The sequence below is a fragment of the Podarcis melisellensis genome (assembly GCF_964234715.1).
Source record: "Podarcis melisellensis genome assembly, chromosome: 15".
Classification (NCBI taxonomy): domain Eukaryota; kingdom Metazoa; phylum Chordata; class Lepidosauria; order Squamata; family Lacertidae; genus Podarcis; species Podarcis melisellensis.
Window position 1 is genome coordinate 38,192,057 of NC_138532.1, and position 26,120 is coordinate 38,218,176.

Here is a 26,120-nt window from a genome sequence, read left to right on the forward strand (position 1 = left end):
ACTGTGATGATCTTTTACTGCTTTCTTGTTTGTGTTTTTTTGTGGGGAAAGGTGCAATAAAAACTTTTTTTTTTAAAAAAAGTATAATTCACTACCCTCCCAATTAACGATCAAAGGCCCGTGAGAACAGAAATGTTTTAGCCTGGTGCTTAAAAGCACACAACAGTAGAGCCAGGGTTGCTTCTCTGGGATGTCATTCCCCATGTCCCTGGCTCCCAGTTGTCGAAGAAGAAGAATTGAAGGGTGGATCCTTTCCAAAGTCTTTGATGTTTAGATTGGATACACCTGTGAATCTCTGGTCTCAGGCACAGCAGGCAGTGTGCATAGGGAACCCAAGACATGGATGCACAAAGGCAGGTGATATAACTACTCGAAGCTGAGGCAACCCAACACTGACACGCATACACACCACGTTTGCTGTCCTATATTAAAGAATTGAGCAGCTTCAACCCAGTACACCAATGCTTCTTCAAGCCCTTTGTCTTGACAGCAGGGTCTGCTTCATCTATCTGTTCATCCTTCCTTTGGCACCTCTGGGACCTAGGTGATGGAGAGGATGCCTCTACACTCTTTGGAGAGGCAGGGCTAGGGAAACCCAGCCAGATCGGTGGGGCATAAATATTATTATTATTGGGAGCATAGTGTGGGAGGCACAGTGGAGGTGTCAGAGATAGGTGCTGACAGCTGTGGAGGGGAAAGCAAGGCTGCGGGGTCAGGCAGGACTTGTAGGGACAGGTGAATCAAGAGAACAGGTTGACTCAGCTACCTGAAATGGGAGCCACCACTGAGAAGGCCCCATTTGTGTGTTGCCACCTTCTGATAATGCACATGGGTAGGTTCATGTGGGGAGAGGTAGTACTTATGAGGGAGACTTAAGCCCCCCTCCCACCCACCCCCAAGAGGAAATCTGGGGGACAGTTAAATGCAAAACATTTTGGACAAATGTTGCTTGAAATGGCCTGTCTCTTAGTCTCTGACCTCACCACCTCTCAATGGGAATGAATCACAAGGTTGCCTTAGCTGTGGCCCCCTGAATCTACAATACTCACCCCAGAGAGGTTCACCTGACACCTGCATTGTAATTTCCCCCTCGCACTTGGTGAAAACTTTTTTAAAATGAAAATTCCCAGACCTTTTAGGAACTTTTAAACCATGACCGCCTTCATTTCTGTGTTGCCTCAATCTGTTGCTTTAATTTAATGCACTTGCATTATTTACCATTCTTCCATTAGGCTTTTGTGTGATAAATTCTGTTTGAAAAATGGGGTTTAAGAAAACACAAAGCCACCTACTCCCAAGTTTGGATTTTCCTGTATGCTTCCTCCCATTTTGCTTCTTTTTTTTCTTCCAGAAATCTGTCCTGATTGACCATGGCATCCGGCGACTGACTTTCCTTGTGGCGCAAAAGGTATTTTGATATCTCTCTCTCTCTCCCTCCATTTGTGCGTGTGTCTCATAGTTTGCTTTTAAATGCAGTCTTCACATTATTGCAAACCTTATTTTTAATGGGGGTGAATGGGAGAGGGAGGAGTCCTGTTCATGATTGCTTTTTATTTTATTTGTGCATCTCCAACTGCGCAATGGTTTTTCAATAAGCTCTTGCTCTCTCTCTCAAGAAAATTAATTGAGAATTGAGGATGATGACAATATTGAGCTGCTTGTGATTTTTGCCTTAATTTGTTTTTAATTTATATACTAATTGCTAGCTTTCTTCTGCTTCCCCCCTCCCCTTTATCCTTCCTGTCACCCTGCTCCGCCTTTCTGTCTGCCTCTCTTTTTTTATTTATTTATTGCCCATAAGGATTTCAGGAAACAGGTCAACTGTGAGGTGGACCAAAGATTTCATGTAAGTAAAAGGTGTTGGTTGGGAGGGATGGGGAGTTCCAGGTTAATTTTTATCTTTCAGTTTCTTAGTGTACTTGGAAAGGGTTTGTTCCCCCTCCCTTAAATTTAGGTTTAAGTCAGGGATGGACCTGCAGAAGTTTTCTTAGTGTTTACAAATCAGCCCTAAGGCAGGCCCTTCTGTTGGACTCGTACTCTTAAACGGACGTAGCATACGAGGGAAAAGAAAAGGGAGGGAGGAGGAAATCGCAAACTCAAGCACAAGTTCTTGAAAGTTTCGGCCACTGTCAATATCTTGCCATTGGTAATATTGTGAGACTCTTCCCAACGCCCATCAGTCCAGCCTGGCCAATGCTCACTGATGATATTGGTAATGGTCAACAATACAAAGTGTCCTTTCATACTCCATCACAGTGTGGTAACCTGGTTTGACATCATCTGATAGGAAGTCCCTACAGAGGGTGGTGAATACAGCACAAGATATTATGGGCTGTCCCGTGAATCCGCTGGATGAAATAGTGGAAGAACATTACCTCAGGAGAGTGAGGAAAATTCTCAGGGATGATTATTCATAGCCTGGCCGGCACTTTCTTGATCTCCTGCCCTCAGGCAGAAGTATAGAAGAATGATTAGTCACACCAACAGGGTAAAGAACAGCTTCTGTCCGTGGGCTGTTAGGCTGCTGAATGAAAAGATAACAACAGGGCAACTGACTTTCGGGTTTGGTGGGTGTGCGTCAGTAAACAAGGGGAATTAAGACTAAGAGAGCTGAGTGGGGGGTGCTCATGTAATTTCACTGTATACAAGTTGTACAAGTGACAATAAAGTATTTCAGTTTCAGTTTCAATGATGGTAGCTGAGGTCCAGTCTACTAATAACTGCAATACAGTCACTCCATCCCTGACTTAGACCAATCTGTTGACTGTGGTACAGTCACATTTCCAGAAGCAGGACAAGGCAGTGATACCGGATGAGGCCATCCAGTCAAAGTTTGTCAGCGATAGTGAAGCTGTGGGCCCTCCTGATGTTGCTGCTCTCCGATAACACAAAGAACAGTTGGTCCTTGTTGACCTGTTAAAGAATTTAGCGGTCAGCGATTCTGTGAGCATAGCTTGAAATCTAACCTGAATCGTGTAACTGTTTGATGTGCTGCGGGTTTAATTGTTGGTGCAATATTTTAGGACAGTGTGTGTGTTGATCATTATGATCAGTTGTTATGCTGTGCACTGTTTTGGATTCTTCATATATTCCAAGTCCAACTTGGCATATTCAGCAAAAATGACCCCATAGATCTTATGGTCAGAAATATCTTTAGCTGTTAAAGTTAAACAAGCAAACCTTCCCCACTCTTTTTTTTTTTTACTGTTGCTGTTTTATCTGAGCTATGCTATTTATATTCTCTCCAGTTTACTTCATATATGCAGTGTATGTTTTATTATTAAGTTTTTGACTGTTTTAATTGATCATTTTAATTTTTATGGCAAATCGCTCAGAGGTTTCTTTACAATCAAGTGGTAAATACATTTTGTTAAATAAATTTTAAAAGTGTGAATTTTTATCCTACCTTTCCTACCAAACAAGCTTTTTGGAGGGTGGGTTGGGTCAACAACAGAAAAGCAAACAATGCAAATTAAAACAAAATGATATTTTAAAAATGTGAGCATCTGAAAACAGCTACTGCAACACAGGCTTTCTTGGTCCAGTTTCCATCTGCTTCTCTCCTTCCTTTGTGTTCCTTCCACTTTAAAAATAGATATCACTGGGAATATTTTTCTCTTGTTTGGGGTTAGGACTATTAGCCGTGCTCTGTGGAGTAATAAGAGAGATTAGGCTGCAGGCAAAAGGAAAAGAGCAAGAGTATTTTGTCCCCTGTGTGTGCGCGCACACACGCACCAGCCTCTCCCAGAATGCTTTGTGTGGCGTGAGCAGCTTTGCCCGGGTTTTATTGATGGGAGCGAACTTAAAACACACACACAGATACCAATCAATCAACAGCTTTAAGACAGGAAGCAGGGGAAAGTCAGGAGAGCTTAAGCAAGAACCTGGAGGCTTTAGCAAGGAGAAATCGGGGCAGTTTGAGAGAATAAAAATGGATAAGTTGAGGAAGGGGAGAATTTTTCTGAGTGCTTGCGAATAAATCCACACGCTTTGCCTCCAGGTTGTAGGGGGAAGTCCTGCTTGGATTCCGCAGCGGCAGCTTTTAAAGGCGAAAGGAAGGGCAGAAATGTAGTTAGAAAGGAAAGACTGGGTTGCACCTCAGGAAAAACCACCTCAAAGCCCAGGGAAGGAAGCTGCCCTAACGCAGAGAGATTGTTGGTCTGTCTAGCTCATTCTAAGGGCCACCATGGGTGGTTGGTAGGGCAGGAAGCAAGAGAGGGTGGGGGTGGTCTAGGGAGAATCCCGAGGGCCAGTCCAATAGCCCTGGAGGGCCACATTTGGCCCCCCAGGACTGAGACTCCCATCCCAGGTCTAGCTCTATATTGTCTGTCATCGGGGTGGGGCATGTGTCCTTCTAGCCAGGGTGATGGGAGCTGTTGTCCCAACAGGGTTTTAAGCAAGAGCCTTTCCCAGCCCTGCCTGGGTATCGCAAGACATGAACTTGGGACGTTTTGCATGTCTGGCTTCATACAGGGTGACACTTGCCTCCAGCTTCGTCTTCCGTCGCTTCAGTGTCACCCTTGTAGAACTCAGCTGGGAGGAGGATGGGGACAAAGCCAGAATCGTCTGGCTCTCCCTACTGATGGGGCTCCTTGCCATTTGCCCCACCAGTTCCTATGGGTACCAGCCCCCACTGCTTTCTGAGCCATCTTCCTGGGAAAGCAAGGCTTGAACTTCTGATCAGACAACTTATGGCTTTGTTCAGATGGGCCGTTTCCTGCTGGTGGAGATGCTCTGTGTTTTGCAGAGGAGGTCTCTTGTGTCGAGAGATTTTTTTGAAGAGCTTCGCCTCGCCCTTCGGAGAGTCTTTGGCTCGGTCATTAATAGTCCCTCCTCTTTGTTACCGGACCGCCTGTCAACGTAACTCAGGGGCCTTGGCTTGGGTTTGTTTTGTGTTTTAATTACAGTCTATATAATTAGTTCTCAGCATGTTGAGGTAATAGAGAGCTGCTCCAGCAAGCTTCCAATTTCCTCATCTCATTAGGTTTTTAACGCGATTATTAGTATAATAACCAGCTATGATGATTTTTTTTCTCGTGTAGCTTTCTGCATTCTCCAATTTGCAGGGTGTCTTGATTGGTTAATTTAGGCGAATTATTCTGATTGTCTTGATGATGGTTGGTTGATTAGAACACAGCGGGGGCATAATTCGTCCATCTAGGAAGGGAGATTTCTTTAATTATTTTTTTTTGGAGGGGGGAATTTTGGTAGCAAAATCCTGTGCGCATGTGCACATTTAGTTAGTATATTTGCCCGAAAATGTTAAATGGAAGGTCTTCTTTAGGGAAAAAATATTAAATCACATTAGCATGGGTGCTAGAAGGACAAATTGGCAGTATTTGGAGAGTAAGACAAGAGGGGTGGGCATTTTCATTATCTTCCTAATCACTTCCTCCTCCCCCCCTTACTTTCCTTCTGGAAGCTGTAGTTTGTTAAGGGTACTGTGAGTTGCTAGGAGACTTTTTACAAACTACAACTCCCAGGATTCTTTGGGAGAAGCCATGGCTGTTGAAGTGGCATAAGAGTGCTTTAAATGTATGCCATGGATGCAACCCATATCCTATGATTTTCTATGTCCTATCCTTTTAGGCCTCAACCAACTTTTGCAAATACAGGGGCATACCTCAGCTGCAAACGTCATATTCCTTGAATATCAGTTTTAACAGTCGTAGCTTCTCCTGAGGAATTATGGGAAATGGAGTTGGCCCAAGTGCAAAGAGAATTTTCTCTTGGGTATCCTTCTGTCTTCCACACTCCTCCAAACTGAGATTGCTAGGAATGACAAACCAGCTTTAGGCTGCAATGCTGTGTCAGTTTTCACCTGTTGAACTCCATGGGAGGTGTAGTCCAAAACATCTGGAAAGCACCTGGTTGGGAAAGGCTATGTTAAGCCATGGTTTAGGGTGAGATGTGAACACAGACATTAAATAATACTCAGACCTCTGTAAAATATTTGGCTTTCCTGCTCCCTTCTTAAGATTCGTGTTTAAAATCTAAACGGTTTGGGGTTTTTAAAGAAATGTTTGTATCCCACTTTTCTATTGGAGAGCAATGTTCAAGGGCAGCTTAAAATCAGAAATTAAAGCAACAGCAGTCTATTTAAAAAAACTGGATGACTTTTTAAATGGTGGTTTTGTTGGTGGGTGGTTTAAAGCCAGAGGATCATTATTTTTAACAATGGTGACTACGGTTAGAACACCCTTGCTATCTATAGGTGAGAGAGTAATGGCAGGTGATGTTTTCGGAGGCTAATTTCACTCTTTTTCTTTTTGGGACAGAGGGAATTCCCCAAATTTTTCACATTCCGGGCGAGGGATAAGGTAAGCACTAGCTAATTCACTGCTTCTGTCTTCTGAGTTGGAAATGGATTCATATCCTCAAAGCAACACTTTGCCCAAACACATAGCAAACCAACAACTTTCCAAAATATAGAAAGTGTGTGTATACCTGTGATACAGATACACAGCAGTGTAATTATTTGTCTTTGTACTTCTAAGCTTAGCAACGTAATCTTTATACCATTTTTTAATATTGTAATTTACTTTCTAATATCTGTCTATCTGTGCTTATAAATTATATCCTGCCCACTCCTACAAATCATCCAAATATATATATGGTTGGATTTCCATTCCCAGTTTGAAGAAGACAGAATCTACCGCCACTTGGAACCAGCCTTGGCCTTCCAGCTGGAACTCAACCGAATGCGCAACTTTGACCTCACCGCCATTCCATGTGCCAACCACAAGATGCATCTCTACCTGGGCGCCGCAAAAGTCGAGGCGGGTGCTGAGGTTACCGACTACAGGTTCTTTGTGCGGGCGATCATCCGGCACTCGGACTTGGTTACCAAGGTGAGCTTTGCTGATTTATTAGCAGGACGCACAATCTGATAATGAGGTGCTGCACATGTTTATTTTAAGGTGTTGCCATTTACAAACAACTCTCCATTTATGCGGGGGTTACGTTCTGAGGCACCATGCGCTTAAAATGAAATCACATATATTGGGAACGCCATTGAGAAAGCCTGCAAACACCCTCTAAACCTCTGGAAACCCTTGAAAAACCTTTTAAAAACCAGCAGCAGTTACTAGACCACCAAACTCCACTCCCTCCAAACCTTGCTCAAACTCCCAACTCTCCACTGGTCTGAAGGGGATTACACTTGCAAAGGCTCATGGGATTTCTAGGTGCCATTTTTGCATGCTTCTCATGGGATTTCTAGGTGCCCCTCCCAGGTTTTGTTTGCGATGAGCGTGTGCACAGTGACACGTGTTTTGAATCTCCGTAAATGGGGAGTTGCCTGTATTACATTTTCTTTTTCGGTGTTCTGTCATGTCTCATGTAAATCACCCTAAGAACTGCTTGTGGGCTTCCCATTGGGGGCATCTGTGAGAACCAGATGCTAGACCAGCTGCAGGGCTCTTCTTATGTAGAGTCCGTTAATATTTCTAACCATCACTAGCTACTAGGCCCTATGCTTTACCTCCCCTGCAGCTGATTAGTAGCTGAGAATTGAAGAGGGTGCTGCTGTGCTCACGTCCTGCTTTTGTTCTGCTCCCACTGTCAGAGGCAGCAAGCTTCTGAATACCAGCTGCAGAAAACCAAGGGAGAGGAGTGTGCTCTCGTGCTCAGGCCCTGCTTGCAAGCTCATGAGTGCTTACTATGAGAACAGGATGCCTTTGGCCGGATCCAGCAGGGTTCCACTTAACTTCTTAAAGACAAATACATGGAGGAATAAGGTGGCCGCTAGTTGCAAGGCTGTACTCTTCCTCTGCTGTCCCAGGGACTGTGCCTCTGAACACCAGTTGCAATCGGGGAGAGTTACTCTTTGTGCTCAAGCCCTGGCTTGCGAGCTTGACATAGGGGCATCTGGTTGGCCGCTGGGAGGACAGGATGCTCGATCAGATGGGTCGCTGGCCTGATCCAGCAGCAAAGCTCTTCTGTTATCCTTAAATAACAGCTTGGTTCCTCTGCCCGCAGGAGGCGTCCTTCGAATATCTACAGAACGAGGGGGAGCGCTTGCTTCTGGAAGCCATGGACGAGCTGGAGGTGGCTTTCAACAATACCAATGTGCGCACAGACTGCAACCACATCTTCCTCAACTTCGTCCCGACGGTCATTATGGACCCATCAAAGGTAAGCTGGTCCCTTGACACTGAGAGGGAGATACAAATGGCTTTCCACCATCCAGTTTTTTAAAAACCATGTTTTCATTGCCTCGAGCATTTGGGGTGAATCGATGAGGTTGGTTTCTCTTTCGAGGCTGGTACGTTTGTTTGTTTTTATTACCTTTTAATGACTGTTTTAAGTCATGCATACGTATGCATTAATTTAATTTCATTCCTGCCCCACCCTTTTCCTCCAAGGAGCTCAAGTGGTCCTCCTCTTCCCCATTCTGTCCTCACAACAACCCTGAGTGGTAGGTTAGGCAGAGAGGCAGGGACTGGGCCCAAGGTCTCCCAGTGAGAGCTTCATGGCAGAGTGGGAATTTGAACCCTTCTGTCCCAAGTCCTAGACCGACACCCTAACCACTTTACAACCCTAGATTTCAATATTGCCTATTTTTGTGCTTCTTGGTAGTCTGGAAACTGTTCTGAGGTCACTATGAAGCCAGACTTCACGAAACTTTGGCCCTCCAGATGTTGTCATGGAGTCCAGAAACATCCAGAGGGCCACAGGTTGCCCACCGCTGCTATAAAGTGATGATGGAAACTGAATCTCTGATCCAACATGTAGGCATTTGGAACACTTAACACTGTCTTTGGTCCTTGTTAATCTGATTTGCTGATGATATGGCCCCGTCTTTTCAGTATTTTTGCATGAGGCACTATGGTTTATTTTTCTTGTCTCTTTTCAAGCGTTACAGGAAAACGTGTTTGTCTGTTCAGGATGGACTGAGAGACATTTGCTAGGTTTTAAGTTATGTGCTTGCGAAATATTTGAAATGGGCTAAATAAAGGAATATGCTTTCCCTCTCCTAAATAAAAGAATATAAAGTGAAAAAATAAAGTGATGAAGGGCGGTCTACAAAACTGGAGAGCAGCTGAGATGAATAAATATTATGTGGGAGGGTTGTGTGTTTGGGACTTGACAGAGGTGGGGAATCCATATTTTGCATTTAAGTGCTGTGCTGGGGTCTCATCTGTACTGTATGTTTTAAGCAGTATCATACCACTTTAACTGCCATGGCTTCCCCCCCAAAGAATATTGGGAACTCTAATTTGTTAAGGATCCTGAGAGTTGTTAGGAGACCCCATGCCCCTCAGGGCTACAGTTCTCAGAGTTGCTCAGAGGTCAATCCCTCTTCTTAGGGAACTCAGAAAATGGCAGATTCTCTCGAGGGGCATAGGGGCCTCCTAACAACTCACAGCACCTCAAAGAAACATTCCCATGGCTGTTTATAGCTGTATGGTGCTGCTTTAAAGATACAGTGCAGGTAGGGTCTGGTCTAGGGTACCCCAGAGCTGAAGTAGCAAGTCTGGCTCTTTGTACCACAGGCTGGCTATGGTTCCTCCTTCCCTCTGGCCAGCCAGACGACTGAGAGTGGGTCGCCCCATGCCTTGACCGCCACCCGCCTCCAGTTAGAAAAACTGGATTAGCAGCGCATTTGAAGCAAGGAGTGTGGCAAGGCACTTCTCTGACTGTTCCGCTTCTCAGGTGCCTCCAAGCCCCGCAGGGGTTTCCTTTTGCAGGAGCTGCGGGAAGAGTGTCCCCCAGAGGGGCTTTGGGAAAAGAGGCAGTTTGAGAGAGAACATTAAGGCCTGCCTTCCGATTGCCTGCCTTTTAATATGCACTATTTACCAAACAGCAGTATATTAGAAAGTTTAATAAAACGGCAGAGGAACGGGCCTCCGAGCGGTAATTGCCTTGTTGATTTAAGGCGTCGTAGCTGCAGTGAAACGCAGGGGCATAAATGCTGTTTTTTAAAAAAGGAAATGTTTGCAGAGAATTTTGCTCTTAATGCCGCTCTCTGGTTTCTTGGAATATTAAGAAGATGGGGGTGAGGATTTTATAGGCTCAAAGAAATGGGAGGTACTCGAATCTAGTCATCTAGTCCCAGAGTGGTGCAACGTGCAATCCGGGGGCCATGTGCGACCCTCAAGGCCTTTTGGGGAGTTGGGAGGTCTCTAGGACTTTGCGAGAACCTCGGACCTCTTTCTCAAAGCCTGGCACCTTGCTGAGCTGCCTTTGGGAACGCAGCGCAAGGGCTGGGGTGGCCCTCCAATTTTGGCCTTGCTTCCTCCTTTCTGCGCTCTGTGTGCAGCCCTCAGGTACTGCTTGGAAGGACTCTTGGTAGGAAAAGTTGGGCTGTCCTGATCTAGCCTAGCCCATTGCTCAGGGCGAGATCTGCAGTAGAGGATGCAGCTGCAGCATCCCTAGCAGTCAAGGTCTGCTATTGAACACCTCCAGTGAGAAAGAACCTACCACACAGGAAGCTGCCATGTACTGAGGCCACTGGTCCATCTGCGTTGTCTACAGGAGAGCTTCAACCTTGTTTCTTCAGCTGTTGCTGGACCACAGCTTCCATCACCCCCAGCCATGGGCTGAGCTGGCAGAGGCATCTGAAGGGAGTTGTAGTGCAACAGTAGCCGGGGAGCCAAGGTTGAAGCCATTCAGGTCTACCCTGAATAGAGGCTGCTCTCCAGGGTTTCAGACTGGGGAAAGTCTCAGCCCTACCTGGAGATGCCAGGGATCGAATGTGAGACCTTCTGCATGCAAAGCAGATGCTCTGCGAATGAGCACTTTATACAGGAGGGGAAATTCACACAGTTTGTACAAGTTTCACCCAGAGTCTTTTCTTGCCCCCACCATTCAGATCGAAGAGTCTGTACGGAGCATGGTGATGCGCTATGGCAGCCGCTTGTGGAAGCTCAGAGTCCTCCAGGCGGAGCTGAAGATCAACATTCGGTTGACTCCAACCGGCAAGGCGATTCCCATCCGGCTCTTCCTGACCAATGAGTCTGGTTATTATCTAGACATAAGTCTGTACAAGGAGGTGACGGACTCCAGAACAGCACAGGTGCGGCAACTTAAATGGTGCAGCTGCGGGGTTACATTTGACAGGGGGAGACAAATTCTCTTTGGTTGTTATTGTTTTTCAGGTTCCAGCTTCGGCATTTCAGCCGGTAAAGAACGGAGATTCTACAAAACAGCTCTGTTGATGCTGCTTTGGGAGCTGAGAGTTGTTAGGAGACCACAGAGCCACAATTCCCAGAGGGGTTGACTGTTAAACCACTCTGGGAATTGAAGCTCTGTGTGGGGAATAGGGGTTCCCGCTAACACCTCTCAGCACGAAGGGGAAACTGCAGATTCTCTAGGGCAGCGGTTCCCAATCGGCGGCCCACAGATCCTGGGGATCCTTTTAACCCACCCAGGGCATCTGTGGCCCTGCTGACGTAACAAAAACTACCACAGAGACATCAACATTTTCAAAAGTAGGGGGCCCATGTCTTGGCTTTTGAAAAACAGTGTCTGTGTGTATCAGTGGTACTTAGCTAATTGGGAACCAGTGCTCTAGCAGACACAATACTGCTTTAGATGTGTGGTGCAGATGGAGTCTAAAGGAGACACATCTATAGAATTCCCTTCCGCATGACCAGCTGATGGCTGCCAACTTGGATGACTTTTAAAGTGGGGTTAGACAAATGGGGCAAGGCTCCGTTCTGCCTCCTCTAGTAGAGACATTCTGAAAAGGGTCGGGGAGAGAAGGCTTAGTTTAGAGTGAAATAAATACAATATTCTACAGTTTAGTGTTAGCATGTAATCTGTTAGAATACATAATTATATTTATTTATTTATACATTCATACTGAACCTTTTCTCCAAGGAGCTTGAGACGGCATGCATGGTTCTCCATTTTATCCTCAGAATAACCCTGTGAGGTCAGTTAGGCTGACAGATTAGGCTTACAGTTTAGCGCAGCACATGAGGACTCGCCAAGCGGGCAGCTCGGTTTGGGGGCAGCTTGTGGGCCGGTTAAACGACCCCCGTGGGCTGCTTGTGGCCCATGGGCCTTAGGTTGCCAACCCCTGCTCTAACCCACTGCACCATGCTGTCTGTCTGTACAGTGGTACCTCGGGTTAAGTACTTAATTCGTTCCGGAGGTCTGTTCTTAACCTGAAACTGTTCTTAACCTGAAGCACCACTCTAGCTAATGGGGCCTCCTGCTGCCGCTGCGCCGCCAGAGCACAATTTCTGTTCTCATCCTAAAGCAAAGTTCTTAACCTGAAGCACTATTTCTGGGTTAGCGGAGTCTGTAACCTGAAGCTTATGTAATCCGAGGTACCACTGTATTAGTGCTTTGCCTAATTGCATTCTGTTCCATGACTGGAAAGTGGCTGTTTTGGGGGCTTGTTAATAAATGGTGCCAGCATTATTATGAAGACTGAGCATGTGTGTGTGGGGGGGGGGTGTGCGGTGGTTTGTGCAGCAGCACACATTTCTGAACCCAGGACCACTGTCTGGAGAATACCAGCATCAAGAAGCCATTCATCCCGTAGCCTTTCCTGTATGTAACAACACAGCTGTGGGGCCTTGTCTGATGCACTAGCGTCAAATTGGCTTTAATTGTGGGTGTGTATCTCCTCGTCTAGATTATGTTCCAGGCTTACGGTGATAAGCAAGGGCCACTACACGGAATGTTGATCAACACTCCATATGTGACAAAGGACCTGCTCCAGTCCAAGAGATTCCAGGCGCAGTCATTGGGGACGACATACGTTTACGACATCCCCGAAATGTTCCGACAGGTGAGAACTGCCCCCTGGGCTCGCTATTAGAACATGAATCCTTGTAATAGTGGGAAGCCATGGTTTCCTGTTGCTTCTGAACCAAGCAATGAAGAGTGGGGTTTTTTTTTATTTTAAAAAAAATTAATGAAAGCATCTTATTATTTTTCTCTCCCTTCCCCAAAACACCTTTAGTCTTTAATTAAACTCTGGGAATTCATGAAAGACTTTGCGACCCTGCCTGCTCCTCCGCTGCCTTCTGACCTGCTGACATACACAGAGCTGGTGCTGGACGACCAAGGCCAATTGGTGCATATGAACAGGCTGCCTGGAGGAAATGAGGCAAGTTCCAGTAGGCTGGCTGACTGTGGCATGGGTAATATGGGTGGGGCTGGGGGTGGCAGAATGAAACTGGGTGGCTGGAATCCTGAACACTGGAGAGCCAGTGTGGTGTAGTGGTTAAGAATGGTAGTCTCGTAATCTGGTGAACCGGGTTCGCTTCCCTGCTCCTCCACATGCAGCTGCTGAGTGACCATGGGCCAGTCACACTTCTCTGAAGTCTCTCAGCCCCATTCACCTCACAGAGTGTTTGTTGTGGGGGAGGAAGGGAAAGGAGAATGTTAGCCGCTTTGAGACTCCTTAGGGTAGTGATAAAGCGGGATATCAGATCCAAACTCTTCGTCTTCTTCTGAACAGGGAGCTCAACAGATCCTGCAGCATTTGCATGGATCTGACCTGCAATGCAGCTCTTGGGATTTCTGAAATATTTGTGGGGGGTTTTTTGCTTAAGGCATTTCTTTCTCTCATCTTTTACAGTAATTTTAAATTGTTTTTTGCATGACATAACAAAACAGAAGAAAGGGGTGGGGGGAACCACATTGCATTGATATATGCCAGGCTTCCTCAACCTTGGCCCTCCAGATATTTTTGGCCTACAACTCCCATGATCCCTAGCTAGCAGGGATGATGGGAATTGTAGTCTCAAAACATCTGGAGGGCCGAGGTTGAGGAAGCCTGGTATACATGATACCGTGAAACATCATTCAGGATAATCCCAGACAGGCTGTGTGAGAAAAAAAGGAATAAATGGAACAATTGCATTAAGCCAGGGGCCAGAAATGCTTAGGTAAGTCGTCTGCCCACAGGGGACATTGGCAATCTGGAGGATGATTCCCACTGTCCATATGAGTGCTAAAGGTGGTGGAAGGGGGCCAAATTAAAGAGAAAGGGTTCTTAGATGTTACCTCCCCTGTTCCGTAACTTTCTCTGCCACTACTAGATTCCAAATTCGCTAAACACTGGAGACTCTATATACCCTTTCTCCCTCCGGTGCCACCAGGCAGATATCTTTATACCATACCTGTTGCATGGTGTCTGGAAAGAGCAACAATAGGTTTATCCCTGGAATCTGGAGGGATAATTTGCTGAACTATGGTGGAAATTTCCTGGAATATACTTTCCACCAAAAACCATGCACAATCAGACATTCCCACCACATGTGGAAATAGCCCTCCCACCCCACCCCATTCCAGCAATCTGTAGAATTGTTGGCATTTCCAGGCGTTGTATATAAACACAATCTAAAGAAAACGGGGACGACGGAACAGTAATAATTTATCATAGAACCGAGCACTTGGAACGCCTGGGTTTAGGGGTCGTAGCTGAGTGGTGGAGACTCCCCTGCTTTGCACATGGAACATCCCAGCTTCAGTCACCAATGGCATCTCTAGGCAGGGTTTGGAAGGGCAACCCTGGAGATCTGCTGCCAGTCAGTGTGGACACATTGGGCTAGATACCCGTGATCTCGTTCACTCTTAAGGCATAGTCCTGTGTCTCCTGTCTCTTGTTAGACATGGACTAACATTTTGGGGAAGGGCTGTGACGCAGTGGCAGAGCGTCCTCCTCCTGTGCAGAGGGTTCTGTCCCCATTGGCATCTCAGGCAGAGCATCCGAAATCCCGGACACCAGCTAAGATGGGACTGCTGGTCTGACTCAATATAGGGCAATTTTATATAAATATCTGTCCCAGGATAATGCGTCTGTTGGGCAGTGTTGGGGTGGGGTTTTTTTTGTTATTGTTCTGCATAATTTTTTCAACTCTTCCCACCTGATTGGTGTTCAGGAAGGTTTAATATGCCGGAAAACATGCCTTTCCGCTGCTAAATTGGAAGGAAGGGTTTTAAGAGATCCTCCCAATGCCTCTGCGACTGCACGCTTTAAAAATGTTTTATATATTTTTCTCCTTGCAAGCGGGGACGGTGCTACAGTGCAGCAGGAAGGTCTCGGCATGTTTCTGCTCTCCCCCTCCCCACACCGGCCGGTCTCTCTCTCCCCCCTCTCCTCCTTCCTTTTCTTCTCTCATTTGGCATTTGGAGTGGTTGGAGGCCAGGGGAGAGTAGCCCAGATTCCCAAGGGACCGAGCTGTGCTCTGGCTGAAATTACTAGCGCAGAGGCTGCCTGGGCATGAACATGTACTGTTTACTCTGCCAGTATGAATACAAATAGTCTTATTATATGGGACCCTGTACCCAAAGCCCAACCGTTCAAGCTCGTGCGCTCTGTCTCTGTTACAAGCACACACTTCTCTCTCTCTCTCTCTCTCTCTCTCTCTCTCTCTCTCTCTCTCTCCTGAAAGACTTTCTGTGTGCCTTGGACGGAAGCTTCTTTCTCCTTTTCCGAAGTACCTGCAAAAGTTTGTGGAATGTCACGTTAGGGGAGAAGGCTCAGTGGGTAGAGCATCCCAGGTTCAGTCCCCAGCATCTTAGAACCATAGAATTGTACACCTGGAAGGGTCTTCGAGGGTCATCCAACCCCCTGCAATGCAGGAATCTTTTGCCCAAAGTGGCGCTCGAACCCACAACCCTGGAACTGAGAGTCTCCCGGTCTCCCAACTGAGCTCTCCCACATATTTCCAAGCAGGGTCCTTTTTTAATGGTGAAGTCTGCAACAGGAGAATAATATGAAGCAATAATAGCACATTAGTGGCAGATGTATGCTGGCCCATCCACACATCATTGGCTTTATGATTTGTTCTGCAATGCTTCCTCAATGTTAATGCATTATTGCTACCCGGAGCAACACCTGCACTGTAGCGCAGCAAAAGTAGGACAAACAACCTGGAATGTTTGCAGCTTGAAAAAATGCAGAATTTCAGGTGGAAGTTATGAGAAATGCAGCGGTTGAAAATGAAGCAACATGTCAGCCCCAAAATTTTTGCAGCGGGATCACATATAACTTCCCCGATACCATCATTAATAGAATTCACCACAAATGCATGATAATGTCTGGAGGGGTCCCAAATGAAAATATTTTGCTTATAATTATTTTGCCAGGGAACACCGTAGGGCAGGACAGGAACAGAGGACTAAAAATCAAGGTTGCCTACTGATTGTAACTCCTTTTTGGTTGATTAATCACCTGCTCTGCAGCCTATCAACCTGATCAATTAATCAATTTCCATTGATTTAAGTATTATTGGAACATCAATGTACCAATTACCAAAGCTTCGATCAGGTGTCACTTGGTTAAAGAATCTCTGGCTTAGTGTTTTGTGTGTGTGTTGACGGACAGGTCCATGATTTCATTGGTCAGATCTTCAATTTAATTGCCGTATAATGAAAACCTCATTGTAGGTTTTGAGATGTTGAAATAAGAGCTGAAGAAGAGTCCATAGCTTAGTGGGCAGAAGTGATGCTTAACCCCAGATTCAGTCACAAGCATCTGCAGGTGAAAGGACCAGGTAGCAGATGAAGCTGGTCCAACACTCTGTTCTCAAAAGTGACCAGATGAATTGGGATTGAGAACCTAAGAGGAGCCCGTCTAGTTTAGCATCCTGTTCCCTCAGTGACCAACCAGATGCCAATAGGAAGCCCATAAGCAGAACCTGAGTCCAACAGCACTCTTCCCCACTTTCCCAGCCTTCACATTGTCTCCGACAGTGGAGGTAGGACATTGGTCACATCATGACCAATAGCCAGTGTTTAGCCTTACCCTCCATGAATCTGTCTACTCTTCTTTTAAAAATTTGGGGTGCTTCTGGAGCCAGCTCTCAGGTAGCCTCCGTGACTAGAAGTGCCTTTTACCAACTGCGGCTGGATTGAAAGCTGTGGCTGGACCAGGAAATCCTTCCCACGGTAGTTTGTGTGTTGGTTGCTTCAAGACTGGATTACTGCAATGTGCTTTATGCGGGGCTTCCATTGTGCTTTATTCAGAAGCTGTGGTTAGTGCAGAATGCTGCAGCACAATTGCTGACAGATGCGAGGCCTCATCAGCATAGAACCCTCTCGATCAGACATATGCCAATTTGCTACTGGGCCAGGTTCAAGGTGTTGCTATTCGCATATAAAGCCCTTGGGCCCAGTTTACTTATGAGATCAACTTACTTCACACATGCCCACTTGATCTGCTTCGATCAGTGGAATTGGCACTACCACAAATGCCACATAATGCCCGTTCCACATTTATAAGAACTTGATTGTTTGCTGTGGCAGCGCCTACACACTTTGGAACTCCCTGCCTATTGAGACCAAGCAGGCGGCTTCGCTGTATTCTTTTCGGTGCTTGCAAGAAACATTGCTGTTTGGACCAGCCTACCCAGAAGCTTAGAAAGTTGAGGTGATTTTTTTTTTAGTATTTGAACTTTTTATGCTTTAAACTAGGGCTGTGGAATTTTCTCGATTTTACCGTTTTATCTTTTTGTAAACCGCTTTGAGTTTTGGTTTTGTTTTATAGTCAAGAGGCGTAAAAATAGCATGAAATAAATAAAAATAAACCAAGTTGTGAGCCACCCCTACCTCTTGTAGAAGAAGCAAATTCCATAGTTTATGCGCTCTGTCCTGAATCTTCCAACATTCATCTTTGTTGAATGGCCCAGAGTTCTAGTAATATGAAAGCCTTTTCTTGAAATGAGGAAACACGCAAAGTTCTGGCCTTTCCTCATTAGGGCAGTTGCTCCAACCCCTTGATCATTTTGGCTGCTCTTTTTGGAAAGCCTTTCCAGGTTTACAGTATCCTTTTTTGGGGTAAAACAACCAGAACTATACATTGTGTTCTAAGCGTGTTCTCATCCAAACAGCTCAGAGTCCAACCAAGTCTGGGAAACGACTGCCATGGCTTTGCAGAGAGCATAGAAATCCCAACTTTAAAAACTCAAGAAAAACCAGCAATGTGAGAGAAACCGAGTGTTGTGGGTTTCTTGAATCAAGAGAATATATGTGTCTCCAAAGCAATAGTGAGTGTTAATTCAAACCTGCTTTGGATTCAAGTTCTATCCTGTCTGAGAATATATCTCTGCAGTTTATTTTCAGAGCACTAAGGGAGAGCTGCGGAAAGTTTTCTTCTTATTCCCAGAGTGCGACCTTTCTGTTCTGCGACTGTCACTTAGGGAACTTTGCAAATGGTTGTCAGTGAAGCTGTTTCCTGGTGGGATTAGCTACCGCTGGGAATGAGTTTTTCTTTTCTGGTTTGAGTCCTTCGTATCCAATTGTGTTACCCAAAAGCCTTGCGGGGCGGAGGGGTGTATGGGGTGTGTGTTGCACAACAATAGCTTGAATTCTCCAAGTGTGAGTGGCTAATCCATTTGGGGGAGAGGAGGGGAGACATTTGGGCCGTCAATAATCTGAAGGACAAATGAAACCTGACAGGTGAAGGGGCTGCGCTTGGACGTGACCATCTCAAACTACTTTTGAAGCGGTTTTGTCGCCACCCCTGGACAGCTTTCTCCTCCGATAGCTATTTATTTATTCACAGCAGGCGTGGGGAATCTGTGGCTCCCCAGACACCATCTCCCATTACCCAAACAGGACAAGATCAAGGTTTTGGCAGCAACCTCTATCGCTGTAGCCCAGGGGTCAGCAGACTTTTTCAGCAGGGGGCCGGTCCACTGTCCCTCAGACCTTGTGGGGGGCCGGACTATAGTTTGAAAAAAATAATGAACAAATTCCTATGCCCCACAAATAACCCAGAGATGCACGAATTCCAAAAATGAATGAATTCCTATGCCCCACAAATAACCCAGAGATGCATTTTAAATAAAAGCACACATTCTACTCATGTAAAAACACACCAATTTGTGGGCCGGATTGATAAGGCGATTTGGCCAGATCCGGCCCCCGGGCCTTAGTTTGCCTACCCATGCTCTAGCCCTCTATCACTCAGGACCAGTTTACATGAGAGATCACCTTGCCCCAGCCATAAATCCCTGCGCTCTGTAGTGGAGTTTCTCCTGCACGTTCCCCCAAATATCAGACACCTGCTCCACAGTGGCTCAAAGCAGAGCTTTTACTGCGACTTCTTCTGTCCTGTGAATGCAACAGGCGTCCACTATCTTCACTTTCCAGAAACAATTGAAGGCATTTATGTTCCAACAAGCGTTCCCACTTGGAGGAATGGATCTCTGCCGTGGGTGTTTACTTTGAATTGCTTTTAAATTTACTGGATGTTATTTTCCGTGTTGTTTTTATAATACGTTTGTCAACCAATTTGATACGCATTTAAAAGGCGCCCCATGAATTAACAGATGATAATCAGCCTCAGCCAAGCAGGACTCAGGGGTGTTGGGAGTTGTAGTCCAGAAACATCTGCAAGGCCTTATCCCTGCACTACAAGAATTAGCTGAAGCAAGCTGTGAACGTATGTACTTCTGCCTTCTCTTTTCCACCTGTGGGAAGTAGGCCAGAAAGATTCCAATGCTGGTTTTAAATTCACCAGTTACCCACAATGTCCAAATTTGGCAAGTTGTTGGTTTGTTTAAGCTGTGGCTAGAGTGAACAACCCATGAACTGAAACCATGGTTTCAGATCCGTGCTTGTTCTCATGAAATCAAAGTGTAAACAAGCCAGAGTTCCCCCAAGTTTTGTAACTTTGGGGCTCATCATGGCTCGTTCTTGTTTGGATGTTCAGCTTACAAAAGCAAACAGTGAAACAAAAATGGTCCTTGTAAACAAAAAGGTTTTTGCTGCTTCAAATATAAGAAGCAAGAGAGACAGGCAGCCCTCTTTGGGAGAATGTTCCTCACACTTTAAGGGTCACAACTGAGGAGCCCCTCTCTTTGCTGCCCACCTGCCACTCTTTTGGTGGTGCGGGGACTTTTCCACCCCTCTCCACTCAGCAGTCCATGCCACCGAGTATTCTCAGTCCTCATTGGGCTGTTTGGGAGGAGTTCCCAAATGCTCCTATCTGCGTATCTGGTACAATTTTGGGGTAAATAAATAATTGGTGAGTTTGTGATAAAGAGAGCAAGTTCATGTTTAATAGTACATATAGGATATATCTGCAGCAAGTCCTCTCGAATGCCGTACCTTGCTAGTTTAAATGTGATGAATTGATTTCAAAGCCAGATGATTAATCAGCAACAACAACAAACAATCTTGAATTGGTCGATAACTCTTGTATTAACCTTTTCCCAGGCAATCTTTTATGGGGAGTACAGGTGTGATTTGCTGGGTTGCCCCTGCGTGGGATAATCTTGATACAGAACAAGTAGCTCCTGATAATGTAGGAAGAGGATGCGTTTCTTGATGAGTGGATTCCCCCCTCCTGAAGGATTTTCCTTGTCCTCCTGAGCGATGCAAATGACAGCAAGCCTTTGCTGCAGATGCCCTTTAAAACACACACATCTTTGAGCCTGCTGATATTTCACCCACTTGCCACTAGGTGTCAGAATTCTTCCATTAAGGCAGCCTTGGGTTGAGACATTGGAGGGGGGGGAGAGAAATCCTCTAATTAGACATTTTCTGAACCATCTTCTTCCCCGGCACACCTTGCCATTAAAGTGTCTTTACTAGACAGAAATAGGTGAAGGCTTATTTAGGAAGAGTTGTGCATGATGGTCACAGGTGCTAGATGTTTGGGTGCCTCTGCGAATGGGCCTCGGGGATTGAATGGTCTTGAGAACACAAGGCGAGGCGTGTCAGAGCAAAGCAAGCTGGGCAGCTGAGGTGTGTGAAGGAGCACGTAGGGACAATGGGCATGTGATGCTCTGAAACCATTTCATTTGCAAGTTGGACCTGCAACCACCACCACAACATAACTGCAGTATACCCCAATGTGCACCTGCAACCACAATCATTCAGGGTGTCAAATGTCCATCCATCCACTCCTGGAAAATTCATAAACTCCAAGAGACTCGAGAAGGCCATTATGTCTGCCTACCTCCAATTTCTTGTCCAACTTACGCTCAGCATCCCATAGCTGTGTGTTAGAGGACACTGAGCATGCTCAGCCCTTGTTGGGTTCTTTGGAGGGGGGTATTTTTGTGGGGGTTGTTGTTTAGCTGTGTAGTCGTGTCCGACTCTTCGTGACCCCATGGACCAGAGCACTCCAGGCACTCCTGTCTTCCACTGCCTCCTGCAGTTTGGTCAGACTCATGCTGGTAGCTTCAAGAACACTGTCCAGCCATCTCGTCCTCTGTCGTCCCCTTCTCCTTATGCCCTCAATCTTTCCCAACATCAGGGTCTTTATTAATATAGCATTCTTGCAAACTTTAGAGCTTCCTCCTCCACCTTCCCCTGATAGCCCTCTCTTGGTTTCTCAACATCCTATTGTCACAGACGCATGAGTTCACTGTCAGAAGGAGCTATGGAACCCCACAGCCTTAAAGTGTAACAGCCATGAGCTTAGATGGCTTTGCAAGCAGAGTATACAAATTAATGGAGGTTATTAATGGAGAAACAGCTGTAGCGAAGGTTTGTCTGCTCAGACACTCCACCATGGTTAGCAAAAACCGTACCGTCCACGTCTGCGGCAATATGGTTTCTGTTTCTGACCTGCAGGAATTGCAGACAGTGGCTTGTCTAAATACTATACATAAATCCTTTAACCATGTTTTGATGTCTGAGTTGCAGTGTTGTGTGTTTGATGTCTGCATTACAGCGTTGGGTTCTTGTCTGAGGACTCTTTCCATGGCTGCCAACCGTGATGGCTATGATACCTCTCTGAGAACCAGTTGTTGAGAAGGCTGTAGCCTTCACGTTCTGCTCATGGGTTCCCTGGGGTGCAGCTGGGGGGCCATTGTGGAAACAAGATGCCGGACTGGATGGGCCTTTTGGTCAGATCAAGAATGGCTGCTCCCAATGCTGAGGTTCCCCTGTCTATGGAGGGAGCTGGTCATCCGTCTGGTGGGACCACAAGCAAGTAATGTGGCCTTTGGCAGAATGAGGTTCTGAAGCAGCCCTCCCCCAACCTGGTGTCCTCCCGGTGGACTACAACTCCCATCATCCTGGCTACATGATAATTCTAGATACAGGGACAGCCTGGGGCTGATTGGAGTCCCAAACATCACCTGGTTAGTTAGATGCACACACCTCATGGTAGGTTTCGATCTAGTCTTCATGGGAGTCCCATTTCAGCCTCTGTGAGCCTATGGCCTAACAAAACCACAAATAGACCAATTCATAGAGGATATGTCAGTCAATGGCTGTTGGCCACAGTAGCTTGGTGGAACTTCCAGGTCAAGCATGTAGTAACACCAGTTGTCGCAGCAGGGGCAGATTATTGTCCTTCATGTCTTGGTTGTGGACTTCCTGGGTGCATTTGGTTGGCCATTGATGGGGGCAGGAATTATGAACCTTCTCTACCTTCTGTCTGTTCTGTCTCTTCTTAGGAGCACCCTGAAGGAAAAGTGAGATGGAAGCATAATATATATGTATTTTAAATTGTATTCATTTGGGATGCCTCATTGGGGTGTCCCTCACCCCAATGCACTAAATTTTGTGTACAATGCAAAGGTGTTAGGCGTGACTTCCATGTGTTTCAATTGTACATAAGGTTGCAGCCTTCATTATATGCAAAGGTGTTAGGCGTGACTTCCATGTGTTTCAATTGTACATAAGGTTGCAGCCTTCATTATATTATTTTAAGTGCCTGATAAGTCACCTTTCATCTGTGATATGTATGTGTTTCTGTGCCCACCCCAAACCCACTCACCCATACATCTGTGTGCGAGAGAGAGGGTACATGTGCGAAAAATCACACACACACACCCCTCCATAATACAGGCTGTGTATTATGTATCTCTCTCTGCCTCTCCCTTGCACATGCAATTCCGTGCTGCTGTTGTTACCTAGGGAGGCAAATGACATCCCAGCACAGAACCCTAATCACAGTTTGGAACATGAGAAATAATGATTGCTTCTGATCGGAGGTCGTGAATAATTCATTGGGTTTGATTTTCCCCATCCCGTCCAGTGATACCTTTCAGGCCAAATGGGTTTCTACAGGAGAATAATGGTTCCACTTCTTATGGAAATCCTGTGGCACACATCATTTCGCCAACACAAAAAAACAGTTAAATTAGACTCTTTGCATCTTCGAGTGAGAAAGAAATGCTCTCCCTCTGCCTCCCCTCCCTCCCGCTTCCCCCTTTTTGCAACACGGAGGCAGAGACCAAGAGCCGATCCGAGGAAACACAGGCATCCTTTTCCCCTCCCTAAGGGCACTTCCACGTGGCACTTCCATTGTGGACTCGGTGCTGCCGGTGTGCGCAAGCTTTTTGCAACATTTATACAACATTGCCCTCGTCAGAATGCCGCCCTGTGTTCCTGCCCCATTACCCCATCCCCGTTTAATTCATATTTACCATTTCTGCATTTTATTTATTTATTTATTGGATTCCGTTCCCGCCCCCCCCCCCCCCACTGGACCAAAACATCACATCTGGATTAAATGACACAGGACAGCATTTTGATGAGGATGCCACCCCACATGGACGCTGTGGGGGCACAGAATCCTCAATAAACAGCCGTGTGCAACCGTGCCTTATATTTGCAGCCGGAATGGAAGTTTGCTACAGACTGGACTGGGGCCTCCTCCAGAGAGGCCAGCCCTAACTCTCCTGCTGCTGCTCCTCCTCTTCTTCCATTTATCTAACAACTAAGGCAGGCCCAGGAGCCGAATGCGGTCCTCCAGGTTTCTCTTTCCTGTCCTTCGGGACTCTTCCCAGGCCATACCCCTTTCCGTGTCCATGCCTGCTACCCATAGGCTCTGTTCCACGTCCCGCTCAAGTGCCGTTTCCTGGCTGGAAAGTGCCAGCAGGCTGTGATCATGCCTGCCTGGGTAGAGAAACGTGTGCAAGTAAATGCTTCTGCCATCTGCATCGGTGCAGGGTAGTCTGCTGTACACACACACAAGAGTCATGTCTGTTGCTCCGCCCACTTTTCCATCTGGCTCCACCCAGTGCTGGCATGCGGCCCCCAGAAGGTTGCCTGTGTTGGAATGTGGCCCTTAGTCTGAAAAATGCAACCCGCACCTAATCTAAGCATAGTCTGGGTGTGATGTGGTGACTTCCTCTAGAAGCAGTGTTCTTTCAAACTGAGACCTCACTGGGAACCACCTACCCCCCATAAGAGCAATCCTAAAAACATCCACTTGTGGAAGGACCGTAGCTTTGTGGAAGAGCGTCTTCTCTGCAGGCAGGTTCAATCCCTGGCATGGACAGGTTGGGCTAGGGATGCCTTCGTTCTGAACCCCCTTCCAATCCATGTAGACCACCCTGAACTAGGTGGACCCAATGGTCTGGCACAGCATGAGGACGCTTCCTTTCTTCCTACCCAGTTCCATTGGACTGACATGACTTAAGTGTGCTTTGGATTAGAACTTTAGGTTGCAACGCTCCGCCTGCTTTCCTGGGAATAAGCCCCATCAGGAGAAGATTGCCTCTTAAGCAGGCTGGTCTTTCCTGGGGGAAGAAGGGGTGGAAGGTCGTGGTTGAGGCCAGGACTGGAAAATCCCAGGTTCAAATACCCACTTGGCCAAGAAAGACACTGCCTGGGTATCACACACTTCAGCTGCTAGGGTGTTACTTTCAATGTAAATAACTAACATACATATGGAATTTGGGGTTTTGTGTATTGCTTCTGCCCCTCGGTGCTGATGTAGTCATATGTGTTGTTATTGTTATTTCTCTTGTCTGGTATTTGACTGTAATAAAGATTGAACTTGAACTTGTCTGGGTGACTTTGTCCCAGAAGCCTGGCTTTGCACAGGGCTCTTCTGAGAATAAAATGGGAGTGCTGCAAGGCAGGGTAGAAGTATACCAATGGCTCACGAAGATTCACAGTTCAGCAGTAGAGCAGGCAGGAGGCTCCAGGTTGAATCACCAGCATTTCCAGGTAAGGTTGGAAGAGACCCCCTGCCTGAAAGCCTCAAGAGTTGCTGCTGGTCAAGTGTTGATGGTGCTGAGCTAGGTGGACTCTGGATAAGGCAGCTTCCTATGTTCATGATAAGTCATGATGGTGATGAAGATTTAAAATATATATATACTAATAGCCTCTCTCGATTGCAGATTGGCATGGTGGCCTGGCGAATGACTCTCAAGAGCCCCGAGTATCCAGATGGGAGGGACATCATCGTCATTAGCAATGACATCACCTACCGGATCGGGTCCTTTGGGCCCCAAGAAGACCTGCTCTTCCTTCGGGCATCGGAACTGGCTCGGCAGCTGGGCATCCCCCGGATCTACGTGGCAGCCAACAGCGGCGCCAGGATCGGATTGGCCGAGGAGATCCGCCACATGTTCCACGTCGCCTGGGAAGACCCTGCCGACCCGTACAAAGTAAGGGCTCTGGCCATGCCAGAACTGTGTGTGTAGCGTCTCTACCATGTTGGTAGAGGCTCCCATTACATGGGAGGAAAAGAGGTTTGAATTAAAGAGTGCAGCTTTTGAAAGTTGTGTCTGATGCACCGAGGAAACCAGCATGGTGTAGTGGTTAGAGTAGCAGATTCGGATTCAGACCAAGGTTTAAATCCCAAACCTGGTCACTGGGCGACCTTGGGTCAAAAGCAGTGGTAGCCTAACCTTCCACAGAAGGCAACGTTACCGACAAGGTAGGACTTCAGGGCAGAAGTTTGGCAGTTAGTTCAGGTGGCTAGAGCATGGTGCTGAAAAACGCCAAGGTTGTGGGTTTGGTCCCCCCGTATGGGTCACCTGCATATTCCTCCTGCGTTGCATGGGGTTTGACTAGATGACCCTTGGGGTCCCTTCCCATTCGACAGTTCTGTGATTCAAACTGCAGTAGGGCTGGCTAACCACATTTTGAAGCAGCACATGCTGCCTTCTCAAGAGGAGCCCCTGCACCCCATAAAATCATTGTTAACAAAAATCCCTAACTGCACACTTGCCTACAGGCTTGCGGTGAGGATAAAATGGAAGTTGGGGCAGTGTTAGGAAAAAGAGGGAGCAGGGTTTGGGGTATGAAGGGACAACTTTGATAGAGGACACTATCACCTAACACGTACAAATATTTATCCTGCTACTTTTATATTTACATATTTACTTTGCAAAACGTTGTGCTCTTTCGTTGTTTTGGACTAATGTGGGTTTGGTGTGAGAACGAAGGAACTTCTCTGATGGGGTTTTCATTTCTTCTCCTTTTCTCTCTTCTGCCCACCCTACCAT

At 46.5% G+C, this 26,120-nt stretch overlaps 1 protein-coding gene across 6 annotated transcripts in view; it reads left to right on the top strand.

Annotated features, from left to right (window-relative positions):
- The window catches only part of ACACA (acetyl-CoA carboxylase alpha), a 173,759-nt gene that overhangs the window by 86,006 nt on the left and 61,633 nt on the right, over positions 1-26,120 (top strand). For 4 of the 6 annotated variants that reach the window (XM_081890126.1, XM_081890127.1, XM_081890131.1 and 1 more), the window contains 9 exons: positions 1,352-1,408; positions 1,802-1,846; positions 6,279-6,320; positions 6,636-6,851; positions 7,981-8,136; positions 10,817-11,020; positions 12,593-12,748; positions 12,923-13,069; positions 25,008-25,277. In XM_081890126.1, coding sequence (XP_081746252.1) covers positions 1,352-1,408; positions 1,802-1,846; positions 6,279-6,320; positions 6,636-6,851; positions 7,981-8,136; positions 10,817-11,020; positions 12,593-12,748; positions 12,923-13,069; positions 25,008-25,277 — 1,293 coding nt within the window. The remainder of the gene's footprint in view (positions 1-1,351; positions 1,409-1,801; positions 1,847-6,278; positions 6,321-6,635; positions 6,852-7,980; positions 8,137-10,816; positions 11,021-12,592; positions 12,749-12,922; positions 13,070-25,007; positions 25,278-26,120) is intronic. The other 2 variants (XM_081890128.1, XM_081890129.1) reach the window with 1 other exon arrangement.